Genomic DNA, 19,148 nt, shown 5'->3' on the forward strand with positions numbered 1-19,148 from the left:
GTGTTTCCTTTTTCAAGTTTCACTAATCTTATAAAAGTTTCTACGCCTTCAAATCTGTAGCACTATTTATTTCATTATCTAATTGACATATTGTATTTAGGAAATTTGATCGAAGAGTGTCTTCTGTGGTATCAGTTATTTTTTTACAGACAATTTGTCTGTAGACTACTACAACAATAACCTGGACACACTTATATTGTTTAAGAATGGCTGTCCTCCAAATCTCCTTTTATTCGTGTAAGGTATCTCTTGAATGACTGATTTGAAATGTAATGTTATAATGTAAATATGTTTCATGCACTGTTCTATTCGTATATATATTCACAGTTTGTTTAAACTTGCACCATATTAATAAATTTTATGATGTATTAGTGTTGTCCGTATCACATTAATTTAGAGCAAGGGTAGCCGAACACTCGAATTATTTTTAATATTTGAATGGTGGTAGTGAATATTTTTAATTGGGATTATCGAATCATCAACTATTCCATCAAGGACTTTAATATAATATTGTTTCCTAAGACAGCCAGAGACCATATTTCAACTTGGGACATACAAATGCGATCGGATATAAGAAGTTTTTCAGCACTCAAGTCTGTTGAGAAAGAAAGGAAAAAAAACAGTAACAAAACATCACATCAAAAACTATAGATGAGCAACATACATCCCACCTGAATCCGGAAGAAGGTAAACTCAAGTATTCCTGATCTACATATGGCACCCGTCGTGTTGCACAAGAAAGTAAAAATAAAAAATAATAAATGCTTTTAGTAATTTCACAATTAAGAGGATGAGAAGGACTATTTCAACCTTTGGGAAAACAATTTATGAAAACGTAGCATATTCGTGTTAATTTTCGTTGCTCTTAGTCTTGTAACATATATTTATAAGACAGTCAAACGCGTCTTTCGTAATACTTTGAATCGTAATTTCTTAACTTACATACACAAGAAACGCAAAAGATGACAAAATAAATGGTGCAATTATTTTTTTTCAAAACATAGAAAAATGTTCCCGTGGAGAAAGTACAAAAAATGGACATTTCCTATCATTATTTTCCTGAATGGGTTGCTGCTCACAAGGAAGCTATTAAACCAAGAGTTCCAAGTGGTGAAGTTGAAATCATCCCTCCGTAAATTCTACGGACCGTTGGTTGCCCGTTATGGAATATCGGTTTCACAGATGAAAACGGATATGTTCCAATTGTCGTAACTATACAATCTCATCCCTTTCCCCCCGAATGTGACCTACCGAATTAGACTTATCACCGGGGTTTTACTAACATGAGCAACACGACGGGTGCCACACGTGGAGTAGGATCTGCCTACGCTTCTGTAGCACCTGAGATAACCCCCGGTTGTTGGTTTTCTAAGTTGTGTTTTGTGTACTGGTGTATGTCTGTTTGTCTTTTTAGACATGGCGTTGTCAGATTATTTTCGACTTATGAGTTTGAATATCCCTTTGTTATCTTTCGCCTCTCTTTTCCAGAGCTGAATCGTTAGGGTCAGGCGATTAATTATCACCCTTAACTCATACTCATCATAATCATAATAGTAAAATGAGCAAATGTCCTCTCGTCTAATATAGGCTTTGATGATAAATAGAATAAAATTATTATCTAAATGCAGTTACAATGGATTTAAATGCATTTTTGGTAGATGGTTTGAAAATAAAGCATACCATTTATTCATGTTATGTGCGAGAAAGTTCATCCACTTAAATAACTATGCAGAGGTAATTCTGTCAATTTATATTCAATGTTGTTCCAAGCAATTCAATATTTGTATTTCGAAAAGTTATATAAATTTCATTATGTATATCTACTGCCAGGTTTATTTTTGACCTATTTCGGCTTCCCTTACCTTTAAGGTAACACTGGAGGAAAGAAATATATGCCTCTTCTCAAATCTAATTCTATAATACATGTAATGAGTGTTTCTGCCTTGGAAGGAACCCCTAATTTTCATGTCGGATTTTAAAAGAAATAATATATTGATATGGTCATAATTATAAATTAGCTGTTTACAAAACTTAAAAGTTTTCGAAATTCTAAGGATTTTCTACCCGAGGAATAGATTACATTAGCTATATTTGGCATAACTTTTAGGAATTTTGGGTCCTCAATGCTCTTAAACTTTGTACTTTCTTTGGCCTTTTTAAATTTTTCAATTCGAGCGTCACTGATGAGTCTTGTTGACGAAACACGCGTCTGGCGTACAAATTTCAATCCTGGTATCTATGATGAGTTTATTTACAACCAGTGGGTCGATGCCACTGCTGGTGGAGTTTTTCTCCTCGAAGGTATCACCAGCCCAGTAGTCAGCACTTCTGTGTTGTCATGAATTATCATTGATATGGTCATAATTATAAATTAACTGTTTACAAAACTTAAAACTTTTTAAAATACTAAGGATTTTCTACCCCAGGAAAAGATTACTTTAGCTGTATTTGGCATAACTTTTAGGAGTTTTGTGTCCTCAATTCTCTTCCAATTCGTACTTTCTTTTGCCATTTTAACTTTTTTGATTCGAGCGTCACTGATGAGTCTTTTGTAGACGAAACGCGCGTCTGGCGTACAAATTTCAATCCTGGTATCTATGATGAGTTTATTTAGTTTATTGTAAATGATAACAATACGCAACAATGAAATGAACTTTCTTTGACTTGTTAACATACAAAAAGCCGATTTTATAGTCTGGTTTGAATAGATATATAAACAAATCTTGACACAGGTGATGCCTGGTGTATACCAGTTCAGTTAAATCAATTAAGGGACAAATACGCTATAATAAGCTAAGTATTGAACGTACAAAATATTTGTTCATTAGACACACATACTTTTAGCTAATCTTATATAAAACCAAGTTTTTAAACTGCAAGCAAATTTATGATAACCCTTGTGATGAGATATCTTGAGTCATATATCTCAATACACTTTAATCTTAGGAAGTTAATGCATTTTGAAGCCAACATATTTACCTCATGTTTTTGCGTCGCTTCTGTCTCTCTCAATGAAAGAGAGGTATTGGCATGGTGTTAAGAACATTTCTCATTTCCAACTTGATAAAGTTCAAAATTGACATTTTATGTTAGTTCCAAGTTTGAAATGTATGCTAAAAATATAATGTTAGCCTGACAGAATTTCAAATTGTTGATATTGAAAATAGATATCGTACAGTATTGTGAAAAATGTAAGTATATCATTTGGTAGGTTTAAAGGTGTGCTGGTATCACTTGGCGATGTAATTGTTATAAATTGTGTTTACTGATGACGCCATGTATCTTTTACGTCACATATTTTTTGGTATCATTTTTCATTTATGATTACACAACATTTCTTTTTATTTTATCATAACATAAAGCACAGCTTCTATATTAGGATTATAAGGTAGATGGACACGAGTAATCTGGTTTATACAATGATTTAGTTAAAGTGTGGAGATTGAGTGCAATGAATTCAGAGACATGTGGTGAATAAAAAGCATCCTTTGCGGCCCATGTTTGAATGAAGGGGTTTAATATAAGGACTGAACACGTGTCACACATTTCAACTGAACCAGCAGAGGGACCTGGGCATATGTATGCTACACAACATCCGTTAGGACATAACATATGTGATATAGGTTCAACTATTTCTCATTACACTAGTTCCATGAGGATTGAGGTACACACGTCTTATATTCAGAATAGAACAGTCGTTCTTAATTTTAGTTAAGGTATGCGAGGCCTACACCAGTGCCATGTTTGATTTGATGGATTCTTAGAATGTCACGGTCTTATAAAAAAAACGCGTTTACAATTTCTCAGGATTCGTGGAATATGTTTTACTTACCAGGTACGTCCGATGAGGTTAGAGCACGTGATACAGATGTGTTGATTCCTTTTGTAATGTTTAAGGACATGGGATATATCACAATCGTCCCATAATAAGGGGGATGAGACGTTTAATTACCGGGAGTGATCGCAGGTGCTCCAGAAGGGTAAGCAGATCCTGTTCCACATGTGGCACCCATCTTGTTACTTATGTAAGTACAAAACCGGTGATAAGTCTTATTCTGTAGGTCACATTCGAGGAAAAGAGGACGGGATTGTTCTTACGACAATTGGAACCTATTTGCCGAAGAGATATTCCATAACGGTCAACCAACTCGTGATGGCGTCCGTAAAATTTTTGAAGGGATGATTTCAACTTCACAACACGGAACACTTGGTTAAATGGCTTCCTTAAGACTGTCAGCAGTAATCCTTTATCAAGGAAATCATGATAGCAAGCTCTGGAATATCGTATCAACTGGGAGATATGTATTCCATATTGACCATAGATGAAATTGGATTTCCCTTTTAGGTTCCTATTAATCGTATAGCTAATAACGTTTCTATGTATTTATAATGTATACATTCCTGGCTTTCAAATGTTTAGGTCTGAGCGTTACTGATAAGGGTAAATTAATGAAAGCGCTTCAGATGCATACAATTTATAAAGTTTTATTTTCATGTAAATAAATATAAGTAGCCTCAAAAAGTAGAGATTGTATTTCGAACCATTAATAGACGATTTTTACTATTTCAAATCAGCCATAGAAGATCCGTTTTAGGAATCAGTTTTAATGAACCTTTCAAATAGGAAATCGGAAGTGAGAAATATCACATCAAGAACTATAAAAATTGACTTGAAGGCCGTACTTTGACCTATTGTAATGGTTTACTTTTACAAATTGTGACTTGGATGGAGAGTTGTCTCATTGGCACTCATACCACATCTTCTTATATCTAGACTAATTAGAAGTAGAAAATTTCATCTTAGAAGTAGGAAATGTCAAGTTAGAAATAAGAAATATCAAACTCGAACTGAGAAATGTCTAGTTGGAACTGAGAAATATCACAACAGAATGTCCCTACCAGTCTTTTGTACCCAGCATGCATTTCTCATAGTTCCTTTCCTAGAATGAATATCCAATAAGTTAAGGTGTCGGTTCGCTTGACATAGGTTGAGGTCATCAAATAAGGATATAATGTTTCTATATAAAATAAAAGGAGATGTGGTATGATTGCCAATGAGACAATTACCATCCACCAAAGTTCAAATGAAGTGGATGTTAGCAATTATAGGCAACCGTACGGCCTTCAACAATGAGAAAAATCCATACCGTATAGTCGGCTATAAAAGGCCCCGACATGAAAAAAATGAAACAATTCAATTGAGAAAACTAACGGCCTACAAACAATTTACGAAAAACATATATGACAGACATGAAGAACGACAAGCACTTAACTACAGGCTCCTGACTAAAAAGAATATGACAGGATAAAATATGTACATTGCTCTTGCGGGGATTTTTTTAAATGTTGAATACGTGGAACTCATCACTTGTAAACAATGCGATATCGAAACCTTTTTCAATCGGCCACAATATTTCATTGGTGAGAATATCAATTTCTGTTTTATACCTCAAAGTTATTTATTGGTAACTTTACTTATACTCTTATTCATTTAACATTGTTTAGTTTGCGAGTCTTATGACACTCTGCCTTATATAGTCTTCAAAAAGCATAAGTTTTGCTAAATAGCACTTATTTACCTAACGAATGCTTCGGAGTTTAGTGTGACGTCCATTTTCGCTGAACTAGTACACATTTTTGTTTAGGGGTCAGCTGAAGCCCACCTCAGGGTGCGGAATTTTCTCGCTGTGTTGTAGACCTATTGGTGGCCTTGGGCTGTATTGTGCTCTTTGCTCGGGTTGCTGTCTCTTTGACACACTCGACGTTTCCATTCTCAATTTTATTGAAGAAACCCCCCTTTTTTACGGATTTTAAAATATCGACTGCCAGAAATTACATTTAAGAATCACGTGCACAAGTTGAATGAAAAGGTCGGGAACGAGGTAGAAGATGAGAGTAATAAGCCCCTTGTAACAAGAAAAATCCTTTTCCCAAACAAAAAGTGGCAGATGGTACCAGGAAGACATTCAAAACTCACAAGTCAAAATAAGAGAACAACGCATTGGCCATAAAAAGATGAAATGACGAACAAAATACTGCTTAGAAAACCAAAGATCGAGTTAGGCGAACACAGCCAAAGACCGTTGTTAACTCAAATGCTTCGTAGATTAGACTGTTCCTTCCCCACATGCGGCACCCGCCGTGCTGAAAAGCTGTTCACACTGCTTCCAATTCAAGAGAATATATATAAATATATAATATAAATTGGATAATATGCCAAGTATCGTAGACAAACAGACACCAGTGGCGGATCCAGAACTTTTCATAAAGGGGGGGGGGGGGGGGGGGGGCTGACTGACCTAAGGGGGGCCCTTCAGTGATTCCCTATATAATCAACCAAATTTTTCCCACGAAAGGGCCCCCCCCCCCCCCCCCCGGGATCCGCCTATGGACACTTATCTCTCAACATTTTAAAAGGAATCCAGTCCGTTGAAATTTACAAGGATACTTATATCTGTACTACACTGGGGTCTCGGTGGCCATGTAGTCTAGAAAAACAAGTAATGTATCACTGGCCTGTCAACACTGAGGTTGTGAGTTCAGGTGCATTTGACTCCAATCTTGATTGACTTGTTTGTCAGTTTTCCTTCCGTCGGAGCACTCCGGCTTCCTCCACCAATAAAACCTAACGTGTAGGAAATGGCTAATAGGGTTGAAACAAATCAATCAATCAATCAATCAATCTGTACTACACTGACAGAGGTTCGTTGGGAATACGCGACGCAAATGTCGCTAAAGGCTGCAGAAAATAAAGCTCATTGAGAAGGGGATAAGGTGGAATTTCAAGAGATTGTGCCTAAGAAAGGGAAACGGTACGTAGCATTCCAGAGAGTTTGTTCCAAACCTAGCATAATAAGAGAAGTTGCTATAACTAGAAGTTATAACATAATTTGTTAATACCCAAGTATTTGAACAAAACTGGACATACAATAGGCTTTTAGGAAGATTAATTCAATAAAACGTAAATTACTAGTGGTTGTAACGATAATTTCCTCTAATATTTTTTTTTAATTTTATCACTAATCAAATTTTCGAATAAAATAACATCAACGGTACCAATTTTACTTCACCAGATGCGAAATTAATGTCTTCAATAATACATGCCGGGTACTCTTACTTTGCATTGCACTTCAGTGTTCAACGGTTTGCCTATAATTGTTATGACATACTTCATATTCATTATACATTTTAAAAATAAAATAATATATTATTGCGTAGTTTATGTAAACAGACAAGCATGGGAGAAAAACAGTCAGAATCCCATGAAATCTGTTGCGTAGTTTGTGTAAACATAAGCAAGGGAGAAAAATAGTCAGAATCTCATGAAATTTGTTGCGTAGTTTATGTAAACATAAGCATGGGGGAAAAACCGTCAGAATCTCATAAAATCTGTTGCGTAGTTTATGTAAACATAAGTATGGGAGAAAAACAGTCAGAATCTCATGAAATTAATCTGTTGCGTAGTTTATGTAAACAGACAAGCATTGGAGAAAATAGTCAGAATCTCATGAAATATGTTGCATAGTTTATGTAAACAGACAAGCATGGGAGAAAAACGGTCAGAATCTCATGAAATCTTAACTAACTGAGAACTAAGAGCCTCACTTTCAAGGAGGTAAAAGGACTATACTTTTTTTCAATTTTTCATACTCGCGGCGATAATCTGTTGGTTTAACATAACCTAGAGTAAAAGTATATTGAAATCAATATTCGATAGTCATGAAAAGAATTGATAATTACACAGTAAATTACTAACCACAAAACTAATTACTTATCACAAAGTTACTATTAACCCATTGCTGTCTAATCAGTATGTCAAAGTTTATTAAAAATTAATTTTACTGAACAAAAACAAGAAAGAAAAAAAAGAAGACAAACAGCAGAAAAGATTTTTGTTAATTCACATGTACAGTGGTGATAGTTAACCTAAGTTTTTTGACAACAGCGTTCACAATGTAATACGTATAAATCTTGTGATATAAAGGAAATAAAAATAATGAATGAACAGATAACAGATTAAGAACTACATCTGCTTACATGGTTAATACAAGGATAAATAGTTTCTGTCCTTTCTAACATCTGGTACATAGGTTAAATGGGGTTTATTGATGGTATCTATCAAATTTTATGGTGAATAAAATATTTATAAAAAAATCATTGAAAAATATACAATAGGTCTTTTAAATAACATTGAGAATACATGAATAGATTGAACTTTTTTTCGTATTACGCAATTAGTTTTTGCATTATTTCAACGTGATGTAGTTTGTATAACGCAAACAAATAAGTTAATTTAAATCCAAAGAAGAAATTGCTAGAAATATTAATATTTACTCACACATTTCTTTTCAAATCAAAGTCGAAAAATTAATGATTCCCTTTTCTTGATACATTTTATCAACAACCAATAATTTCCTAAACGCTCTAGTTTTCTTCAAATCGTTACTAAGTGTAAATCGAGAAGTTATTTGTGTTGCTTTGCGCTGATTATAAAGGCAAAACAAAGATATGAACTAGCTGTTAGTAACTGCAAGTACTCTCCTATCTGTACTTTATAGTGTCTTTCTGTTGTGTGGATGTATAAGTGCCCGTCCACGTCCACTCTGTGTTTTTGTTAGATGTATTTCTATTTGTATCCATCTGATGAGTTAAGCCTTTTTCAACTGATTTTTACAGAGGATGACCTTCAGGTCATTCCGATGTATTGCTATCGCCTAAATTTCCATTATGCAAATTAGTTTTGGGATTTCAACCGATCTATAAAAATTATAGATCCGCGGTCATTACAAGGGAAAAAAGTGCATTTTTATACCTGCGATTCCGTTTTCCGTTCGTACGATGTTTCATCAAAAAATGGAATCATTTCAGTTGTTGATTTAGTACTGAAAATTTGACTGAATTATCTCCTTTTAAATACGGTTTTATATGTTTAATTGGTGTTTAAGAAAGAGGTCAGGTGCTCATGTTCATTCATAAAATTATCGTTCATTCATTCATGAATTTATCGTAAAATCAAAATCACTACACAGGTCACACAGGTTGTATACGTAATGTCAAATGATTACCTGTAATCTAAAAATAAACAAACTTAACTGACTCCCCTTACTATAGTGTGTGAGATAACATTTTGTGAGGAAATTCGATGTTTGCTATACCACTGTTCATTTCAACGCATTTTATGACGATACCACTTTATCAATATGAATGAAATTTTTTGCAGTGTTTTAAGAAATAATTTTACTTTAAAATCGCGTATCATTTGTGAACTATTAAATGTTTTACAAGGACGAATTTTCTGTATAAAGTCAATAATTGTGTGAACTTTTGAAGCCCAAACTTTTTATAGCCTTAAATACGCTAATGAAAGATCCGAAAACTATACTCATACAGAACGACATGTTTTTGAAATTGTAGCAAAACTTTTGGTTGACAAATTTTAATTCGTTATTGCATAAATATTAACTTGAAATATCTGTAATTTTCTCCCTACCAAGTTTACCCCTATTACTCATTATGATGTGGACGGGACATTGTTATTGAATCTTATGCAATTTGATTGGATTAAGTTATTATTAGATTACCTTCAAACTGTTCATGCTTTTTCGTACGAGTATATCGATTAAATCAGAGCGTGCATGAATGTGTACAGTAAATTAAATGACCTGCAAACTGGACACTGGACCAGTCCATATTACGTTTTATCAATGAATAGATTTTTTTTTTGTATTTTTCAAATTACAGGGCCCATAAAGGGCATAAAATCAGATACAATTGATTTACATAATTGGTAACAACAACAATAATAGCGGCATATGAATGAAATTTAAGGTATGAAAGGTAGCAATTGCCACTTTTTATCTTTTCACATAATTTTCCACATACACATTAGATAAATTATTTTTGATAGCCTATTGCGGAGAAAAAAGAGAAAGTTTACTGTATTAACGTTCTATTCCATTAAATACGCCATTTTTCGCAGAAAAAACATTTTATGCACGGCTACGCCAGGTAAAATTGTTGTTTATCCTAACAAAAAAATACAATTTTCAGTTTCATTAGAATATTATAATAATAATAAATCCCAAATTTATGTAGTCATTAGATAAAGTCCTTATATGTCCGATCTGCCTATTTTTGGACATCAAAAGACAATACGATCGTTTTAAGGTCAATTTCGTCTACCTCACACAATCTTGTTAGGCACTATAATGAAATGGACCTGAAATTTATTTCACATGTTTCCTGAAAATTGATAAATATCAAAGCAACATAGAGCTGTTTGTTCTAGTTCGTATAATGACAATTTAATGTCATGTTTGTTTGTGATGACCCCCCTTTTCGGGATTGCATCAGAATTATAGTTATCTCGTATCGCATGAGGATGACACATATCAACTGAGCAATTATGTTTGGGACTTAGTTTTAAGAAATGATGTCAAAGTAACATTATGAAAATATTTTTAGTAAGCTGAAATATATATTTATTTATACATGTTTATGTCTTGTAAGATATTTTATTTCTTGGCCGTTTTTCAACATTTGCGTCTGGAAAGTTGAAATGTTTTAACTGAATGGTTAATTTAAATTAATTATGAAAATTGTTAAAATTAAATCAATAAAGGAAATTATTGCCCAGTTACAAACACTACCAGGGGACAATCCATATTGATTTTTTTTTAGTTATATGTTTCAGCACATGTATAATTAACCCCAACTTTAGCCTGGTAAACTTGTTGTCTCCTTGTGAAATATAAAACATATTTAAAATGATTTCCTGCTAAAGTCTTTTATTGATATAAAGTTAAAACCGTCTTGCTTCTCACTAGTCAACACTCCTGTCCTGTCAGGTTTAATTCTTATATATATGGATGAAAAATAAAAGTCCACAAAGCATTAACATGGCAGCAATTGCTTCTACAGCCTTTAAGGCTTTGATTTTTTTTACAGAAGAGTGTCCACCATGCACTTGCACTGCACTATAATAATAGTAGAATAGAATGATATACAAATAGATGAAAATTATATATACATGCAACCGTAATATTAATATAATATATAACAACAAACCAGTGTATTCTCTGGAACTATTATTATATTAGTATAATAGTCTAAGGTATACTGATTTGTATCACTACAATATAATAGTTATTACGGTGAGGTTGAATTTCCTGTCATTTATTCATCATCCAAGCAGGAACTTGTATCAGAAAAAAAAATCTCTGTAAATTAACCTCAGTTTCAGGTATAGAGATGTAATCTGTTTCTGTGACATGTGCTTTTGACCATACACAAGAACCTGCGGTCATCCGATGTTCAGTACTTCAGTACTTTGATTATAGTTTGTTCTTATGTTGTACTGTTACGCCACTTTCCCAGGTTAGGGGAGGGTTGGCGCCTTCAAACGAGTTTAAACCTGCTGCATTTGTATGCACCTGTCCTAAGTCAGTAGTCTGTTGTTCAGTGGTTGTCGTTTGTTGGTGTGGTTCATCTCGTTTCTCGTTTTTTATATAGATTAGAACGTGTCTGAATTGTTTTACACTAGTAATTTTGGGGCCCTTTATAGATTGCTGTTCGGTGTGCCCCAAGGCTCCGTGTTGAAGGCCGTACTTTGACGTATAATTGTTTACTTTTTATACATTGTGACTTGGATGGAGAGTTGTCTCATTGGCACTCATACAACATCTTCTTATTTATATATATGGTTGTGAACACTAGACGTAGTACATTTTTTCAGGATTTTCAGATGAACCTCTGTATTACTATTGAAAAAATCTAAACTTTTTTACTATCTTTTTATAGTTAGTGCGACAATCTAACTAGTATATTTCCAAAATGCTTTGCCAACACCATTTTCCTTTTTGGTATACCTAAGTACTTATCCTATTATTCCAAGATTGACAGACAATGACAATAGATATAAAAATAAGGAGATGTGGTATGATTGCCAACTATCCACCAAAGTTCAAATGAAGTGGATGTAAGCAATTATAGGCAACCGTACAACAATGAAAAACCCATACCGTATAGTCGGCTATAAAAAGCGCCGACATGCAAAATATGAAACAATTCAATTGAGAAAACTAACGGCCTAATTTATAACAAAATAATTTACAAAAATAACAAATATGACAGACATGAACCTACGACAAACACTGAACTACAGGCTGCTAACTTGGGACAGGCACATAAAGAATGTGGCGGGGTTAAACCTGTTTGTGAGCGCTCAACCACCCCCCCCCCCCCTTAACCTGGGACAGTGATGTTACAGCACAACATAAGAACAAAGTTTAAGTATAATGAAAAGGACTTAACTCATCAGATCGATACAAAGCAGAAAAACATCTAACAAAAACACAGACCGGACGTGGCAGGGTATTTATATATCCCTAACAACAAAAAAGACACAAAGTACAGATCTGAGAGTACTCGCAGTTCACGCAGACTTCATTACAACCGTTAATAGTGGACACACAATACCTAATATATAATCATACAACATCAATGGTTTTACAAGGATGTCAAAAATTTTGAGGCATGTGTTTGCAAAATCTTAAGAGGCTTTAGAAGGTGCTGCCCAGATTAAGACTTTATTTATCTGACGAATCGTTACATCTGTTTCTCAAACAAGTCGAAACATACTTTATGATGACATACGGGAATGTGCATCTCGGATCTTTGGCATCGATTATTGATATAAAAAAGGACCATCTAATGGACTTATAGAGCAAAGTGCGCTGAACTGTTTAAGCTAAACCTGTGTCTATACAAGACTTACACCACACTTTACATTTACTTCGTCTGAAATGTAGCGCAACAATGTAAGATCTGCAGATCTTCTATGTTATATCACCAAAGCTAGGAAATGAATTGGCGTCTTGTAGTGGCTGTCTTGTTGACAATAAGCTTTCCTTACATTTAAGCAAAAACAAAATGTTTCATCTTTGGGCCGAAACGAAAACTAAAGCAAGTAACAAATTTGAGGTAAAATGTAAAAATCTTGTAATAAAGTCGCAACTGTAAGTTGGCCCTACAAATTGATTAAAATCTATCTGGAGTGAGCACATTTGACTCCATCATCGATTACAGGACTTATCTATTGTATTTATTGTTAATTTGTTCTCATCCTGAACATGCATAAAATATTTGCCACTGGATGTTAAGCAACCAACAATCAATCGATCCATCATTCAAAAGGTAAATTCTAGACTAAAATTTATGTAGGGCAAATTACCGGTCCACAGAAACCCGATAAACGCTTACAGCATCTCTTATTCAATGTCACATTGATTATTCCTGCTCCTCCTGGTATGCCGGTGTATCGCAGAAGTTAAAAAAATAACTTCAAATTACCCAAAACAATACTATTCGATTCAATAACAAAAAACTGACCAAGAAAAAGCGTTGCCAAACCGGAACTATCAACTCGGTTTCTGAACATTGAAAACAGAGTTAAACAATTGCGATAGGGACATGTACACACAATATTCAACGGCAAATGCCCAGAATATCCATATAATATACAGGATACTGGTCTTCAAACCCACTACAAGAACAACAATGACATCAACATAATGGTTAGAAGTGTAGCAGTTCTTCCACTTGTACCTATGTAGCACATAGAGGATGTTTGGTTGAATGCATAAGAAGAAATCGAAGAAACCAACGTACACATCAACACCTTGAGAGTTTACAGGCAATGTCACCGAATACTGAGTTGAGTCTAATCGCCACCGCCACCATTGGAACCATTACGAAACAGAAGACCTAAGTCCAAACAACCATTCGCCCTCCGGGCTCATGGTTTCTTTATCAAGAATCAACGCTTATTCATTGTATCTATAATTGAAGAAACAGCAAGCAGCTAGCGAGGTTAGAATCATCCAATACTCAGCAGGTAGTAAAAGTCGCCAACACAAAAGAAAATACACTGAAATTAACAATTGGGTAGTTGACCTAAAACAGATACTGCAAGATAACATGACACTAGTTGAGGAGGCAGATCCAGCATCATATCTTCTACATTGCATGTGTCTTCTCGATAAGATTTCCTTCACGATCCTATACCAGATCTTTCACGATCCAACCACAATACTTGACCACCGTTACTTATTCTTTCACGATCATTTGTTTACGATATACCGAATGATAGCCGTGCTCTTGTCTTTTCTTTTGTTCATTAAAACTTATAAGAGTTTTTATATAAAGTGAAATTTGACATACTGAATAGAGAACAAAGTGTTAATAGTAATTTACTTATAGAGCAAAGAGTTAATAGTAATTTACTTTGAGAGCAAAGGCTTAATAGTAATTTACTTAGAGAGCAAAGGGTTAATAGTAATTTACTTAGAGAGCAAAGGGTTAATAGTAATTTACTTTGAGAGCAAAGGCTGAATAGTAATTTACTTAGAGAGCAAAGGGTTAATAGTAATTTACTTAGAGAGCAAAGGGTTAATAGTAATTTACTTAGAGAACAAATGGTTTATAGTAATTTACTTAGAGAACAAATGGTTTATAGTAATTTACTTAGAGAGCAAATGGTTTATAGTAATTTACTTAGAGAGCAAATGGTTTATAGTAATTTACTTAGAGAGCAAAGGGTTAATAGTAATTTACTTTGTAACAAGTAATGTTCATTGTAGTTATTTACTTTGTAATTATGATTTTTTTTTCATGACTGTCGAATATTGACTTCAATATACCTTTATCAAAGGTTATGTTGAACCAACAGATGATCGCTTATGAAAAATAAAAAATAAAATTGTTATTTTATTCCTTGATAAAAAAAAACCCCTTATTTCTACTTGTACAGTGAATATGCTCAGTAAGCAATAAAGTCGATAAAGTGCATTGCATTTAAAAAACAAACACACAAAAACGCATCTATTGATTAAAATTAACATTTATAACTCTATACTAGTTATATACTTCGTCTCAAAAGTCCAACAATGTAAGTTCTACAAATTTGCGTTACCAAATTGTTGTTCTTCCCTCAGCGGGATTTTAACCCCTGCATCTGAGACATCGTGACAACACCGTCTGCACTGTGTCCAGCGCCCTAGACCCATCGACCAACTAGGCTATATAGAAATATAGCTTTCTTTAGTAGAGTAATGCCTTTCCTGTCGGCTTTATATACGGTTGTAACACAGTAAATGATGTATAGTGGCAAGTATATGGTAAACCTTGTAGATCAGCTGTTTTTTTGTCTGTCGTACATGATGATAGTTTTACTTACCATGCCATCACATCAAATTTTAATTTTATCATATACGTCTAAATTTACGACAGACGTTCTCCATCGGATAACCTGTGACTATACAGGGCTAACACCACAATTTATATATATGCTTCGTCTCAAATTTAGCCCAACAATGTTAGATCTGCAAAATTTGCGTTAGATAAAGTCGACGATCTGTAGAGTGACTATTGGCTGAAACTATAGGTCTTCCAGGAATCCCTTCTTTATATAGACATGAATGCGAAGTATTATTTTATGTGGATGTTTTCCACTACAAAGTGCATGCAATGGTTGTGACGTTTAATGAATGTGAAATACACAAATGCAATGATTTAGATTACTATGTTTACTTTAATTGTTTATTTTCCACAACGTCAACAAAGCGAAACATTTCTTCGCTGTTGAATCCTGTCACCATAGAAATATAGATTCTACCACTGCATCGAGTGTGATACGATATATATCCACTCGAGACAGTTAAATTTTCAAATTTAAAACGCGAGGCTCGCCGAGCGTTTTAAATATTTAAAATTTAACTGTCGAGAGTGGATAAATATCGTATTACACGAGATTTGGTGGTGGAATCTGTTTCTCTAATGATTTTCAAACAATATGCAGGCAAACTTATTCCTTCTTTTCGAATGATCTGCAAAAAGATGTGTTCTTTTTATGTGACGTCATCAGGCATGGTCGCCTTTTTTCATGCCGTCACAATAGGAAATTCAGAGGAAAGCAAGAGAATTCAACGTCATAATCGGATTTTAACCAATGAAGAACTGAGATCAAACGAACCACGTTGATTAAATTTTGTTATTCAATGGGTGCAGAAAGTGATAAATTGACGAAGAATTAGAGAAAGTACTTTTTAAAACACAGAAGAGTCATATCAAACCTTTATTGTAATGGTTATTATATACATGTATATAAAACATTTTAGAGTATGTAAAACTTCGTAGGTTTTGGTGGTGGTGGTGGTGGTGGTGGTGGTGGTGGTGGTGATGATGATGATGATGATGATGATCGATGATCGATGATCGATGATGATGATGGATGGATAGATGATGATCATTTACTAGACTGAAACACTGACCCGGACTTTTAAACGTCCTAGTTCACAAGGTAAACAGTCCGCAGGAAGACGTGTCCCCTTACCCGTACACATTATTCCCAGTTTTTGCACTTATTCCTTTTTATGCCGCGTGTTTAGCGGAGAAGCAGCAAATACCAATTTAAAGTCTTTGGTTTGACCCGGCCGGGATTCGAACCCACGGCATTGCGCACTCGAAGGAACACGAGACAACCGACGCGGTCGTGGGATAAGAAGATTCAAAACAGTATAATCATTGTTTGATAACGAGTATTAAATATTTAAAAAAACAAAAAACACATTTGTTCGTTTTTGTTTATTTGTTTTGTTTTAGTTTGAATTTGTTTATGCCAAAAAAGTGGTTTTGTGTTAGGATTTGTTTTGTTTATTGTTTTGTCTGTACTTTCTCAATAAAAATTGACAAATAATATTTTATTCACGCTCTTGGTTTTATTTTTCATGTAATATAAGTTAAAGATATCTACCCGTTTCCATTACATTTCAACTAAACGATTCCAATATGTGAAATATCACAAGATATTTGTTGCCTTTTTATACGTCATCATGCGTAGACAGGTTGATGTCCATGTAATATGTAAATTCTTCTAATTGCATAAAATGATATTTCTTTTGCGGTTCTTTACTTTTCTTAGAATGTGAATGTGAAAATAGTTATGATATACAGGTCTCAATTTCTTTTCAAAATAATTCAGAAAGAATGTCGTGGTTTTTATTTTAAAATTCTGACTTATAATTTTCTGCAGCTTTTATTTTAAGTTCAGTATTTTATAATACTAATTTTAAATAAAATTAGCTGAAGCAACCTGTTATTATTTTACAAGATCTTGCCTTTTCCATGATTCCCATATAAACTTATACTGGTAAGATAACTTGTGTGTCCTAGTTAATAATTCCTGTATTCTACAATACCTGTATTTTGGATCTTTCAAATATTTTAAGGTTGAATGAGTCGCAAATTGTATATTTTTTATGTAATTGAGTATATTTGTTTTTAAAAGTTCTTCTATTACTTCGAATTCACACCCTTCACAGTTTAAAGTCAATAGATCAAGTTGTTTTTCACAACTAAAACCTAACCGCACAAAAATCTGAGTAATGTTGAATAGCTGGATTGTTGTTTTTTTATTTGTTGTTTGTTTATTAAAAACGGACGAGCCTTCACCATTTGGTCCAATAATAGACATATTTAATTTGACATTTTTGTTACCTACACCAAACTGAAAAACTTCAACAATATGTTCCGATGAAAATGTTTTTACCAAACGGTCATAGTATAGCTTTAACGGTTCTAGAATAATATAACGCTTCGGTTTAAATAACGAAATGATATGACTTGCATCTATTCCAGTATTACCACCGATGTCCAGGACTGAACTTCTATAATCAAGGAAAGTATGGTTGTTCCAACGTATTTCAGCTTTGTTTCCTGACCAAATTGCATTTCCTTTGTTATAATCCAATAGATAATTACTAACACAAATTGTCACTCGCTTCTTCTCGCGGTCTGTAAGTGACAATACCTCCGCACGTTTTATCTGTATTTTCTCACAGTCATGTATATAATTTCCATGCGATCCTGGATCAATTCCTTTTATCAGATGAGAACGAATTGTTACAGACAAAGACTGGGATGATTTGGAATACTGAAGATTTGTATCAATATCTTGATCTGTATATTGTTCAAGCTGTGTGGATACCGGCGTCGTCGTTGAATCCATTGTTGAAGTTTGTGTTGTGGAATTTGTTTGCATTTTAAACAATTTTGTTGCATCGGTAACTATAAAACCAACATTTTCTGTTGTTTTTTTGCTATCATTCTTGAATGCAGATATCTTAAGACGATCTCCAAATGTAAATTCGGACTGTCTTCCATGAAGCGTTTCGTTTTCAACGAACATAATTGGGCTATTAAATGACTTATTTATCCACATGAGAACCATTAAGACACACACAATAAGTAGGAATACGAATTTCTTTAACATTGTCACGAAGTTAAAGAACAAACTGTCAATATATCAATTACTATTAAATGTAACATTCATCCAGTATTTATATAAATTGGTTATAAATACACACACCCATGTTGCTGTAGAAAAAGTCAGCTGCTTGTCTATTTGATGAAACTATTTCCTACATAATTCGTCAAATTATATGATGTACACTTCAAATTGAAAATATGCTATACCAGTAACTATTCGCAAGATAAAAATCGATCGTATTGACTCCTCCCCTTTATAATTATGATGATGTTCCCATGGAACAGCAGCTGCATGCATTCAATGTTTTATATGAATACGTAAATTAAAAGTAAACATTGTAAATGTTTTTAAGGTATAATGGAGGTATAGAAAATCGTGTTAACATTTTTCATACTATGAAAAAATGAAGCTTATATATTGTTGTTTTCAAAAGTATGATAAAGTCATAGGTCACTGCCGAGCTTGTTTTCAAGCTACAGGGTTTACAAAGTTTGACGCAATTTGTACAGATTATTTAGAGAAAAGAATTATTAAGTGATTAGAAAAGAGAGAGAACATAATGAAATGTCTCGCCTGCTTTACTCATTATGATTGAATTCATGTTGAAAGTTTGTAATATGAAGGTTTGACTACAAGGTTCAAATAAAATTGACATAATCAATGATCAATGTAAATGAAGTCAAGGTCAGATGAACCCTGCCAGACACACATGTACACAATGAAATCATTCCATATACCAAATATAGTTGACCTATTGCTTACAGTATCTGAAAAACACACATAGCCATGAAACCTTTACATTGACTAATGAACCATAAAAATG

At 33.8% G+C, this 19,148-nt stretch overlaps 1 protein-coding gene across 1 annotated transcript; it reads right to left on the bottom strand.

Annotated features, from left to right (window-relative positions):
- Positions 1-17,155: 17,155 nt before the first annotated feature.
- On the bottom strand, positions 17,156-18,097 carry LOC127699094 (uncharacterized). The gene has a single exon (XM_052202830.1). The coding sequence runs from the start codon at positions 18,095-18,097 to the stop codon at positions 17,156-17,158; it is 942 nt and encodes a 313-aa protein (XP_052058790.1).
- Positions 18,098-19,148: the final 1,051 nt, after the last annotated feature.

This window comes from Mytilus californianus, unplaced genomic scaffold (genome assembly GCF_021869535.1).
Source record: "Mytilus californianus isolate M0D057914Y unplaced genomic scaffold, xbMytCali1.0.p SCAF_4, whole genome shotgun sequence".
Taxonomy (NCBI): domain Eukaryota; kingdom Metazoa; phylum Mollusca; class Bivalvia; order Mytilida; family Mytilidae; genus Mytilus; species Mytilus californianus.

Bases quoted from the DNA above. Each gene is read 5' to 3' on its own strand.
- LOC127699094 (XM_052202830.1), bottom strand. From the start codon at position 18,097: ATGCAAACAAATTCCACAACACAAACTTCAACAATGGATTCAACGACG.